The sequence below is a fragment of the Lathamus discolor genome, chromosome 4 (genome assembly GCF_037157495.1).
Source record: "Lathamus discolor isolate bLatDis1 chromosome 4, bLatDis1.hap1, whole genome shotgun sequence".
In the NCBI taxonomy this organism is placed as follows: domain Eukaryota; kingdom Metazoa; phylum Chordata; class Aves; order Psittaciformes; family Psittacidae; genus Lathamus; species Lathamus discolor.
In genome coordinates this window covers 6,876,753-6,889,887 of record NC_088887.1, presented here as the reverse complement: position 1 = coordinate 6,889,887, position 13,135 = coordinate 6,876,753, and the positions used below count along the sequence as shown (strand labels likewise).

Sequence of the window (13,135 nt, the reverse complement as noted above, 5' to 3'; positions counted from 1 at the left end):
TTTTATAACACTTCTGAGGAACAATAAGAAAATCTAGACACGACATTACTATTAACAAAGCTTAAGAAAAAGTGCTAAAATCCAAGTCTTTATGAAATATACAATAAGCATCACGAATTTCTCAATTTTGAGTGATGAACAGAATTACTTGCTAGGATATGTTCTATGCTGGTATCTTCTATCTATCTATCTATCTATGTATCTATCTATGTCTATCCATCTATCTCTCTATCATATCTGGGTATCTTTCACAGAAATGTCATGAAATCTTCATCATTCTTGACAGTTATTGTGTAGATTGGCCAAAAGATTTTCATCACATGAGCTGGTAATACATTTCAAGGGACTGCTTTCAGTTCAACTGTACATACTTTAAACCAAATTGATTATTTGTATTTAACCTTGTGGATCTTCAGTGCTAACTGATGCATTTTGTAATTGTTTCTTTTCTCCTTTCATAACATACGAAATTTTTTGGTGATTCACTTCAAGAGTGTTCATACTTCTAGTTTATAGCTTGGTCCTTTAAAAAGTAAGGAAAACGTCTTAAATAAAGTTTCACAGTGCCTGAAGACTTTTATCTTTGCTGGGGGTCAATTTTTGTTATATCTCGCTTTAGTTCTGCTATGGCTGCAGTAACACCAGTAACAGTTAGAGACATCAAAGAAATCAAAAGAATACTGGAAGCAAACACTCCAGAACACACTTACTATCTTATGCCTTCCTACTAGTTAAACTGATTAGTATAGGAAAAAAAAGTGGTATGCAAAAAATAACCCTACAGATAGCAAAGCAAAAATAATACAGTCTCAAGCTTCAGCTTGTGCTGAAGTGGCACAGTTTTTTCACTGTGAGGCTAGATGAAAGGTAGGATCATATCTTGTTGTAGACTCAAGGAAAAAGTTGAGAGAGGCAAGAGAAAGGGAGAGAGAAGAGAATCTGCACAAGAAATTTAAAGAAATAGGCCTTTCTTTGGTAGTTTTGTGGGAAAGTTAAATTTAGGTTCTTGGGCTATTTTATTAACAAATGCATTTACTGCTGAAGCACTCAAGTGTAACATAGCACTTGAGTGTAATAACCACAGTTATTATATGGTGTTTTAAAGGAGGATATCCTGTAAACTATTACTGCTCCTAGCAAAGCACACAATTGAAAACATTTGATTGAACCAGGTGTGTTTAGGAAACCACTACTAGTGCCATGAGAACTGGAACCTGTCAGTAGTTTACACATAAGGGAATGGTGTGATTATTCCTGAAGTCAGATACTGCCTTAAAACCTGACACCTGCAAGGAAGCAAACTAAGCAAACCCTAACAATTGACAAATACATCTAGGTATGGTAAAACAAAAGAAATCCCATCCCTGGCAGTGTTCAAGGCCAGGTTGGACACAGGGGCTTAGAGCAACCTGCTCTAGTGGAAGATGTCCCTGCCCATGGGAGGGGGTTGGAACTGGCTGAGCTTTAAGGTCCTTTCCAACCCAAACCAGTCTATGATTCTATGAAACTTTTAGAGTTCATGAATAGGAAGTTGTCTGGAAATTGAAGCCAAAGACTTGACAAAACAGCCCTCCAATTACAGTATTTTTGCACAAAAGTAAAGGCTGCGCATAAAATTTCCAAAGTCTCTGAAGAGAGTCAAGTGATTTACTGAAAAACAGTGGGAGTCAGATACTTAACACCCATTACAGCCTATAGTTTTTATTGGAGTAACACCTTTTACAGGGAAAACCATTTTAATATATCTGGGCATTTCTCAGTGAGAGAAAACATTAACAATTGGCAAATAAATTGAACCCAAGGGAAAAATATATCCATATATGCTCACTTGCATTTCCACACAGTATTTAGCATCTGAATGTTCCTTATTCCACTTTTAATTTCAGGTCACTGGCTCTCTTGCAAACAGAAATTAGCAGTCAGAAAAATGCTATTCTTAGAAGACAATTTCTACCTAAGATATAATGTCATGTTAAATGACGTTTAACACTTAATCACATCACTTTAATGAAACGTATTTCATGTTGGTGATCCTTTCAAACTAACCTTAAAATGTACAGATCTGAAATCAGATTTCATTTTAAAGGGTAGACAGAATAATGTGAAAAGATTCAGTCTTTTAGATAGGAACAGTAAAAATACTGGCAAGAATGGCAGATTAACAGCTCATGTTCCAAACCTTATGAGAGTTCAAGTAATTTTTCCCCAGGAGTCTTGCTCCTAGCACCTTTTGGTTATTTTTACTTTAATTGTCTGTGGGAAACTTCAAAGTACAATTGGAAAAGGCATTATTTAGTGCAATAAAGAGAAAAATGCAACCCTAATTTTGAGTTACTTACAGTCCATAAGCAGAGTTTACAGCAAGACTGGTAATCTGCTGTGGAGGCTCACCATCCACCCACACCAACTGAATAACAAGATCTGCTTGGTATCCAGGAGGCATTCGCACAGGACGAGTCTTCACGCTAAAAACGAGAGGTACAAAATAAGAACAAACAAACAAACAAACTGGGCCATGAATAACTGCTTCTCTTGAGAAAATACTAGTGAAGCACAGTCCCTTAATAAGTACAAGGCAGTACCAGCACTTGCAGCATACTGAGCATACAACCATACATTGAAATGAGGCATCCTCATGAGAACAGGGATATTTTGGAGGAATTCCAGGGTTTGACTTTCAGGTCTGTTGTGGAAACAAATCTTGCATGTTCCCTACAAAAGAAACTCTGGAGAAGTTGTAGGTGGGGGGTTAATAAAAATCTTTTCTGCTTAAACATTTTGCTTATGTGCCATTCTCAGAGTATTTTCTCAAGCCCCATAATACACACTTTTAAAATCACCATGAACAATCAACTGGAATGGAAAAACTAAAATACTTCCTTCTGAAACTTTGACACAGGACATTTCTGTACTTTTGGAACTTCCTTGCTCTGAAGTAATGCATTAAAGACCAGGTTGGACAAAGCCTTGGGTGACAAGGTCTAGGGTGAGGTGTCCCTGCCAATGGCAGGGGGTTGGAACTTGATGATCTTAAAGTCCTTTCCAACCCAAACCATTCTATGGTTCTATTACTCTATGACAGAAAAAATGGAAAGAGGCAAGAGAAAATCAGAGCACGTATCTTTCTGTAGTGGTCCTCACCACTGTACATACAAAACTTATGCACTTGGCAATTCTATTTGTCCGTCTAGTACAAACAAATGCTATTTTCTTCATAGCAGTGTGATTACCTAATATGTGATGTAGTCTTAATGAATGAATGCTTCCTACATAAATCTGATATAATCATTAACACTGCAGGTTCAGTGACTTGCAAAGCAGGTAGTGAAGGTGTACATATTCCGGGGGTGTGTGAGAACTGAACACTTTCATATGGCTGCTTTATGCATGTTCTTGACTGGTAGAACATAACATGATGATACACTGAAAGAAGATACATGCAAAACCAGCAATACTTGAGGTATTCCAGATATTCATTAGTACACTCCCATTGTAGGTAGTAATTTCTACATAAAGCAAACTGACCAGTGCATTTTTGCTGTAGCTGTAAATGGTAAAGAGTGCTTACGTTGCACCCCTCTGCACACAGTCACAATAGGGCAGTCTATCACATATAATCCTCTATCCCTGTGAAAAATAGTGCCAAAAGAAAAACCGAGAATCAGGAGAAAAAGGGGAGTAATTAGTTAATATAGACCTGGACAACACATTCTGAAGAAATACAATTTTTGGCACATAGTATTTCTTTCTGCTGTAAGTGCTTTTGTATTCATATATCTCTATCATAAATAGTTGAAGCAGTATTATCCTATGTACTGGATCTTAAAAGAATAGATCTTTGATGACTGATGATGCAGACTATTTCCTGAATGTGACTTCGATGTGACTCAGCAAGCTTCCCAAGGAGCCCTGGCCTGTACACCTGAAAAGATGATGGATCAGACTGGAAAAAAACCCACGTAACTTCTAGTCCAAAGCAGATAAGCAAGCACTTCTTTCAAGAGAGGATATTCAAACTCCTCATTAAAATAACAAGGGCTATTAAGTTTTTTGTAGCTACACTGACTGCATCTTTTGGGATGGAGGCTCTGGTAACAAATAGGGCTATTGGAAACCTTGGAAAATTGAAGATAGATGCAGAAAAAGAAAATAAAATGAAGCAAAATGTCATACTAGAATGACATCAAGGCAGCCCCCCCCCCCCCCCCCAGCAACTGGGCACCTGCACCTGATACAACATCTTTGATAATTGCATTTCAAAATAGAATCACACCCTGTCTCAAATTGTTTAACCATTTCCACAATACAGTTTGTACTGCTTGTATTTTTATTGTAGAGGCTCACTCTCCCTGCCAGACCTTTCCCTTATTTATTATTTAATGAGAAAGTCATTTCTCATCTATCTTTCTAAATGCTTTACCTTAACAGCGGCTTGGCACACTATTCTATTTCTTTTGCTTGTTGTACAGTTCAGACCTTACATATCCACTTATCTGGAGCAGCAATCAGCCACTTGGCTCAGATCTTGTCATAGGAAAGACTTGACAGCACAGTTCAGCAAGCAGGATGCTTTCTCCTCTCCTCCTCTTCCTCTCTCCTGATTGTTCAGGACCAGTGGCCCTGTCTGGACTACCACTCCTCTCTTCCCCACTCAGGACTGCTGTAGTCACACAAGCAAAAGGAAACAACTAACAGCCACAGTCTTGACCCAAACTTGAAGGGAATCTCATTGTGACAATGTGTAAATAAAGACGAAGTGTATTTTATTTGCCTAGTTAGAGACAAGAAAGTAACTGCTTTCATTGTCTTGCATAAGGAGCCTTGTTACCCATGGTTGGTGACAGACTGCAACAGGCACAGTAACATACAATGTTAGCATGCCAAAAAGTTATGGGAGCCAAAAAGCAGTCATAGCAGTAGTGAGGTAAGACTTTCTCAAGTGCAGGTTGACCAAGCCAGAGTAAGCACATGGTGTAGCAGCGCTGCAGAAGATACCTTTTGTTAGAGCTAATACATGGCTGTGTCAAGCAAGAGAGGACATACAGAAACAGGAGTGCAAGTGAAGCACCAACTGATGCAGCTGGTGAAGGAGCCAAACAGTTTACTGTTAGATGTGTGATGCCTTTCACAGCCATCTACAACTTTCTCATGTCCTGCAGCCTCCTCAAACTCCATAGCCCTATCAGAGTATATCTATTCTACTGAAGATATGGGGTCACACCTTTGAGTATCACATTATCTGGATACCGCAGCCAAACATATACAGGATTTCAGGATGAGGAACGAGACCTTCACTTGCATTTCCAAGACACGAACATCTCTCCTCTTCATGACCCTGAGCAGCTCCTACCTTTTCCCCTTACAGACTGCAGAAGTACAGAAGCTGGCAAGGTTTTGGAAGTGGAGGGCAGAGGGGACCACTGCAAGGAGAAGCCAGGGCTGCTTCATGCATGACACAGCCTCATTCTACCTGGTTCCAGCTGTCTGTGCCACAGACCCATGGCAGGATGCAGCTGAGCCCCTCAACCAAGCAGGTGGCATCTCTGGGAAAACCAATTTAAGAAAGGGCAGAAAATGTTGCCTGGGAGCAAGAAGTAATGGAAAAAGAAATGTGAGAAACAGCAGTGCAAGTACCAAGGTGAAAGAACTAGGAGAGGAAGTGCTCCAAGTACAGGAGCAGAGATTCCCCTGGAGCCTGTGGAGAGGATCACAGTGGAGAAGATACCCATACTGCAGCCCTATGGTGGAGCAAGTGGATATTTCCTGTGGGAACTGTGGCTTCCAGAGAGCCCACGCTGGAGCAGGTTTATCCTGAAGGACTGTACCCTGTGGGAAGGACCCCACACCAGAGCAGGGTAAAGTGTGAGGAGGAAGAAATGGCAGAGAGGAGAGGAACTGTTACATTTTGACCACAACCACCACCCACCATGCCCTCTGCAGTGCTTGGGGCAGAAGAGGTAGAGGAGTTAGAAATGAAGGAGTGAAGGTGGGGATAAAGGAGGGTGGGAAGGCAAGTGTTTCAGTTGCTGGTTTTGATTCTCACTCTATTTTAATAATCAAAAAATGATCCTTCTTTTCCCCAAGCTGAGTATGCTTTGCCTATGACAGTAATTGGTAAATGATCTTGTTCTTGTTATGCTACACTGATTCTGGTTGTTGCAAAGCCTTGGGTTTTCGTTTTCTTCAAGAGATAATCACAGGCCTTTATAATTTTGGAGCTACTGTCAAAACCCTTGATTGAATTACTTTTGGGATGATACACTTAATGTCTGGGAACAAAGACTTACATTCTGGGTACAGCCTTTTGATGAGAGTATTTACATCAAAAATATTTATCTGCATAATCACAAATACATCAATTTCTTAGGTTATTATAGCTGTATATCTCATTCTAAAATCTTCTGAAATAAGCAAGGACAGTATTTATTCCAAACTGCTGCGTGCCTCTCTTGAAAAGATTTACTTTTGAGTTCAGAAGAATGCCAAGTTTTCAATACTTCAGCCCCTTCAATCACTTTCTTTCTAGTATCTATTTGCAGACACAAACATGTTCAGTCATTCCGAATAGCCAAAATTACGTCGAGTGCCACCCATTTCCTCTAACAAGGTTGAGAAGAAGATATGAAAATAAACACAATGGAGCCAAGATTAAAAGCTAGTCAGTATATAAAATTTTATGTCGATTATAAACATAGTTCAAGTTATGCACTCACCCTGCACGTGTAGGTGGCTGCAGCTTAAAGTTATTACTGTTGTATCTTAGATGCTGTACTGCTGCCCACCTGAATGACTTGCATATAGTCAACAGCATCATCCAGGTTTCTACTGGGTTTTCTATGTTTCCAGGACTACTTCCATTTTATCATCAGAATTCTGCTTAGAACATGAAATATGCCTTACCCCATTGGAAAGGATAAGAGTGTACACATTTTATATAAAACTATATTTTATATAAGCTGTAAGAGGGACCATGCCAGCAGTTCTAGTAGTAGAATTATTTCTACTTTGAACAAATCACTTCTCTGTCAAATAAGTTTCATTTACTTAGAGTAAAATGGGACAAATTCAGCTGGCAGCTTAAGGTGAGGTTATGTGGAGATAAGCAAACTAACCAGCGGAACCGCTACTGTTTCATTACAGATCTTCTGCCCCCAAGATAAACAACTCCCCTCCTCCCCAGACAAAATCAACTAAGAATCCCTTAAAGGAAAATCTTAGGCACTGAGAGAATCGATTGCTTTCTGGCTGATTTCAATGTCATAAATGGATTTCGCATTGGGATTTTTTTAATAACTTCTCTTTGCCTTTTCTAATGATTTCCATGGTTTACATTAGGATTAAACTGAGGTCTGTGGTTCAATTGCCTGACTGAACGAGGGGGAAACATAAACAGGATGCCAAAAAGTACTGTTAATTTTACAAGAACAGTGCCATGTTATTGCTTTTCAATGCTAATGCTATTTTCAGGAGCTCAACAGCCCAAAGTATCTGCAAAGTCAGGCGATGTTCATTTAAACTGCCTTTGAAATAATTGAGGCATTTAAAATATTTAATAATAATTAGACTGAAATAATAATGAATTCATTAAAATGAGAGCAATTGTTATCAGCAATGCACTATAATTGCTGCAAAATTACAGTTTATGGAGTTCTGTACAGAATTCTGTTTTGAGTCTATTCAAACCTATAATTTATCTGCCTTATTAGTAAGAACATACCAATCTACTCCAAATGTACTCTAGCAGACAACAATTTGCTTCTTTCTGAACTTGTGAGACCCACTTGCAGCACTGTGTGCACTTCTGGGGTTCTCAAGAAGGACATGGAGTTATTGGAGCAAGTCCAGAGGAGGCCATGACAATGATCAGGGGCTGGAGCACCTCCCATATGAAGACAGGCTGAAAACATTGGGGCTGTTCGGCCTGGAGAAGAGGACCTGCATGGAGACCTCATAGCAGCTTCCTCTATCTGAAGAGGGCCTAGGATGCTGGAGAGGGACTCTTCATCAGGAACTGTAGCGATAGGATAAGGGGTGATGGGTTCCAACTGAAACAGGGGAAGTTCAGGTTAGATATAAGGAAGAAGTTCTTTACTATGAGGCTGGTGAGGTGCTGGCACAGGTCACCCAGGGAAATGGTAAATGCTCCATAACTGTCAGTGTTCAAAGCTAGGTTGGACAGAGCCTTAGGAAACTTGGTCTAGTGTGAGGCATCTCTGCCCGTGGCAAAGGGTTGGAACTGGATGATCTTAAGGTTCTTTCCAACCCAAACTATTCTGTGATTCTATGCTTCTGTGAAACATTAAACATACATGTACACTTCTGCAGAATGCATCTTTTTCTGAATTGTGTAATTTATAGATTTTTTCATGACTATGAACAAAGTTTCTATCCCTTACACACCATAAAACACATATACTTATTTCACAAAGAAAGATTTTAGTTTTATGCTGAGTAGCCAAGGACGGGAAGCTTTGCATGTGTCAGCTTTATAGAAGTCTCTTTGTGGCCTTGAAAAAAAAGTTGCTCAGAAATGTGTCGATGTGTGCTGCAGTGCTTGTATTCCATTTCAAATCATGGATATGAGGTGAAGATTTACTCCTAGATAATACTGGAAAATTACAGCCAAGCCTTTACTGTAACAGTTTATCTTCACAGTTACGTCTGGCCTTTCAAAATCCCTTGTTGATTATTTTGCCTCAATCATTTTGTTCCATATTCTGATTTCTTCTCTTTTTGTGTTGCATACATACGATTCATCACTTGCTTGATAGTTGATGGATGGTTAATACAATGGATAGGAATGCTTTTTAGAAAGATAAATCTTGAACAACAGCACAGACTTACCTAAGACATGGGATACTATCCTTCATCGTTCCTTCACATGTGACAGTGTTGGTACTGCCTGAAAGGCTCTTTAAAGAAGGAAGCTGGGAGGAGGCATCTGGAAATGAAGGAATCATTTCCGGTTCAGGAGTAATGATATCTTCTACTTCAGACTGAAGTCGTACCTCTAATGACTGAAATAAAGAAAAAGCTCGGTTACAATTTAATAGAGAAAACTGCTGAAAGTTTGGTTACTTTAAATATCAGCCAGCTTTTGTTAAAAAAATAATATACACTCCCCCCATTTATCATTATCATTTGCAGGTGAAGAATTGTCAGCATCAGAGAGGAAGCAGTCACCTACCCTATGCTGATGGGGAAATTTTGTGCTGATTTCTTCCAATGCTGGCTTTGATGCAAGCCTTTTGCTGTATGTGAAAGGCAAGAATACAGCTTTCCAGCCCTCATTATGAAAAGAGAAGTTGATCATTCCTACACACACACTCCCTCTTCCCAATAATATTTTGGCATAAGAAGGCATCATTCAGGAAAATTTTCAGCCTATTGTCCGTTGTCTTTTTCCTAAGCACCTAACTCTGCCTCTTTATTGCTTGTATAACAAAGTCTCTACAAGACAGGGTTTAGCCAGTGTTCAGAAGTCTGACAGTGTGGGTAGTACTGATGAATGAACATTTGTCCATGGGTAGGGGTCAGGAAATCCGTGATAAGAGCACTGAGAATTCAGCTCTTCAGAGGGCAATTCCTCAGACTGAACATGAGTTTGGCAGAAAGTGAAGTTCAAACCAGTTACCCTTTTGCTTTCTTTCTGGGCTCTCTAGATAGAAACAAGGAGACCAGCCCAGCTGAAACACCTTTCAATTCTTTCCACTAGTTCAGGAAACCTTAACAGAAGGACTCCAAAACACAAAGGAAACAGGACAGGGAGCTCAAATCCATAGAAGTAACCACCTCAAAGAATCACAGTAAATACTGGGCAATTCTACCTCATGAATTGCCCAAGGAAACCCCCATTTTATAAAGAATAAAAACCAAGGTACAGTCCTCAAAGAGGGTCTTGGGATTGCCAGTTGAACAGTGATTTCAGTGCTGACACCCTGAAGTGATCAGAAGCAATTGCAGATATAGATACTGCAAACTCTGTCTTAGTGATCTCTCACTGAGTAACCATCAGTAACAGAATGGAGCTTAAGAAAATACCTACTTTCAATGAGAATCAGGAGATAAAGATCAGTTCTGAAAGCTCCCCTATTTTGCAACCACTGTGTTAAAACACAGAAGATTTCAGAAAGAAGTTAATCTGCTCAACCATGGCAATGACTGTAAGGTTGGATATAAAGCAGAATTGGTCTCATGCACATTACTTGCCTCCAAAATCTGATATGGAATGATGCAAATAATATTTCTGTTGAGGAAATCCCAAGCACAGCTTATGTTTCTAAGTCCTACTCAGCAGCAGACATCTCTGCTACATGCAGAAACCTTTAAGTAGCCTCCATGCTTCCCATTTATCACAGCAGTAACATTACAAGACTGACATCAGGCAGTCAAACCAACATGGGGTCCTTAAAATGCTGGGATTCATAGACTGAATTCAAGATGACTTCGGGCTGGCTGCTAGAGAAGGAAGTACATAAAAGTGTTAGAACTCGGGCTCGTCTCAGGCAGCAAAGAAGTCCTTGAGACCGACAGCTCAGACTCAGTGTAGACAAAGCCAGACAGCCTAAATTCAGGTACATATTCAAACAAAGCCTCCCATACTTTTTCTTAACATCCTTCCCCTCCCCTCCCCTCCCCCCCTTTAATAGTGAAGATTTGAATGCCTGCAGGAAAAATGTGGGAAAGAAAAGGAGATAAGGCCTATCTCAGGGATCCAAGAGAACTCAGTGACTATGCCACCAAGATTAGATATTAAAGCAACTCTCCAGAGAACAATTCCTCATATAAATGCTTCTTAATTATAGATGAAAGCTGAGAAACTGTTAAATTGCACATATTAACACTTCAGAAAATACCAGTTCTGATGCAATTCAACCACAAAAGTAAAAGACAGGAAAATAAAGAAATTAAATTACAGGTAATAAAAGATAAGGTGCATTTGCTACGGAACAATGTAAGAACACTGAAATGTAGTAATTTTAGCAGCATTATACATGAGCTGGTCAGTGATATTACTGTTCATTAGTTTTAAAACTTTCCTGAAAGGATACATTCAGCTAGCTTCATAATTGCCTCTAAGGGGAAAAATAAGAGGAGAACAATGGAACAGCTACAGGTAATGAATTTCCTTACCAGATGGCACATGGCTACAGGCCAAAAGTGACAGACTTGCTAAAAGTACATTAGAATAGCACGAAATGGAAAGGAACTGTATTCAGGGAAGGTGGAAAATGAAAGCAACATTTTGGGTCAACTTCTGGGGTTTGTTGAGAGCTGGCAGACACAAAAAAATGCTTTCTGGCAAGAGTGACTGAAGCTGCAAACCGTTCTCCAGCACCAGAGAATGGTAAGCCTAAAGTAGAGGCAGTCATGTTTAGTTCGTCTTTGCCTTAAGATTAGTCTCCCATAGACTTAAGAAAGACTAAAACTTAAGTCTCCTCTTAGACTTAAGAAAGAATGTTTTGTGCTATAAATCCTGTTCAGCCACACTGTTAGCAGTGGTTGTGGCTCTTGTGCAAAAAACCAAGGTTAAAACCAAAGTCAGACTTGCTGTACAACAATAAGTAGAAGGTGACTGCAGAGCAGTGAAGAGAACATGAACTGTATGATTCTACCTGAAATAAGGGGACTGCTTAAGACGTGCAGACTGAAAAAGGAGTATTTGAGCAGGATAAAGCAACAGAAATCCAGGAATGATTTTCAGTCCCCTTGAACATAAATTAGATGGATGAAATACTGGAGTTAAAAAGACCATTATTACGTACAATCATAATGCAATCTGATAAAAACATACAGCAGCCAGTATTTTTAGAGCAGTTAAGTACAACAGACATTTACTGTGTCATAAAGTCTTAAAAGCAAATTATGTCTGAAATCTGTACTGTATGTTACTATTAAAGCAAAAAAATAGTCAGTTGGCTCCCAAAAACTCAGATGTTTGTCACTAACTTAAGTAGGGTCACAATTTCATTCAGAAGGTTTAAAATGGAATGTCCCTCAACCTGTATTAAACAGCTTGACATTAATTTTATTCAAGTATATGATCACAGACACAGCCAGGCAATTTGCTTTAGAAATTATGTTCTTCTGTAAGAGAGAGAAATTCTGAAGGACTTACTGCAATTTCAGTATTTACTTCATGTTTGCTGAACCTGTAAACAACCACATAGGCAGAAACTCCTGCCACACAGAAAATTCGGCTTTCAGGACACCAGCACATCATCTGAACAGCAAATGGGTCTTCTTCCACAATCTCAGCCGTTGCTTTTCCTTCTCCCACTTTCTGTTTTTCAAAGACCTTTGATGTTTTTAATTTGTACAACATCTGTAGAGTAACTGGAATATATTAAAACATAAAAAATACTAACATGAAACAAGTAAGCTATAAAACTCCTTGGTTCTCATTTTCTATTCAGTTCTGGCATAACAAAAAGTCTTATGAAGGCCTACAAGGAGAAGATGGGCATTGTACAATACAGATATTACTCTGGTGGGCAGTACTGGTAGGATATGTATTTAATAGTTCAAAATGGGTATTTGTCTCTGAAATACTTAGTTCTTTCTGGGACAGGATGTCAATGGTGTATGTTACCCATAATGTCCATAATTAGATTAGTTAGGAACCATAGAATAGTTAGGGTTGGAAAGGACCTTAAGATCATCTAGTTCCAACCCCCCTGCCATGGGCAGGAACACCTCACACTAGACCATCTCATCCAAGGCTCTGTCTAACCCGGCCTTGAACACCGCCAGGGATGGAGCATTCACAACCTCCCTGGGCAACCCATTCCAGTGCCTCACCACCCTCACAGTAAAGAATTTCTTCCTTATATCCAATCTAAGACTAATTATTAGTCCTATACTCAATGTTACAGCGAGGCTGTGATGAAGCTGCTATTTTCCTAATGAGATGTGAAACTAAGATTTTGCTAGAATGTAAAGACTATGTGGCACTTCAAAAACAACCATTAGGGAAATATTCTGATGGCCTGGACAACACAACAAACAGGAGTTCCTTCTGAGTTCTATAATGTTTTGAATTTCCTGACTAAGAAGTATAGTGTTTCTACTTGTATAAAAAACCTTAATATCTAGAAGCCTTTGCCAAGACAAGAACTTGAGTGCCTTGAATTCT

General features: G+C 39.3%; 1 protein-coding gene across 3 annotated transcripts in view; it reads right to left on the bottom strand.

Moving 5' to 3' along the window:
* Positions 1–13,135, bottom strand: part of STXBP5L (syntaxin binding protein 5L) — a 192,769-nt gene that overhangs the window by 58,820 nt on the left and 120,814 nt on the right. For all 3 annotated transcript variants that reach the window (XM_065676132.1, XM_065676133.1, XM_065676134.1), the window contains exons 15-17: positions 12,119–12,336; positions 8,845–9,017; positions 2,340–2,465 (exon numbers count right to left, since the gene is read on the bottom strand). In XM_065676132.1, the coding sequence (XP_065532204.1) occupies positions 2,340–2,465; positions 8,845–9,017; positions 12,119–12,336 (517 nt within the window). The remainder of the gene's footprint in view (positions 1–2,339; positions 2,466–8,844; positions 9,018–12,118; positions 12,337–13,135) is intronic.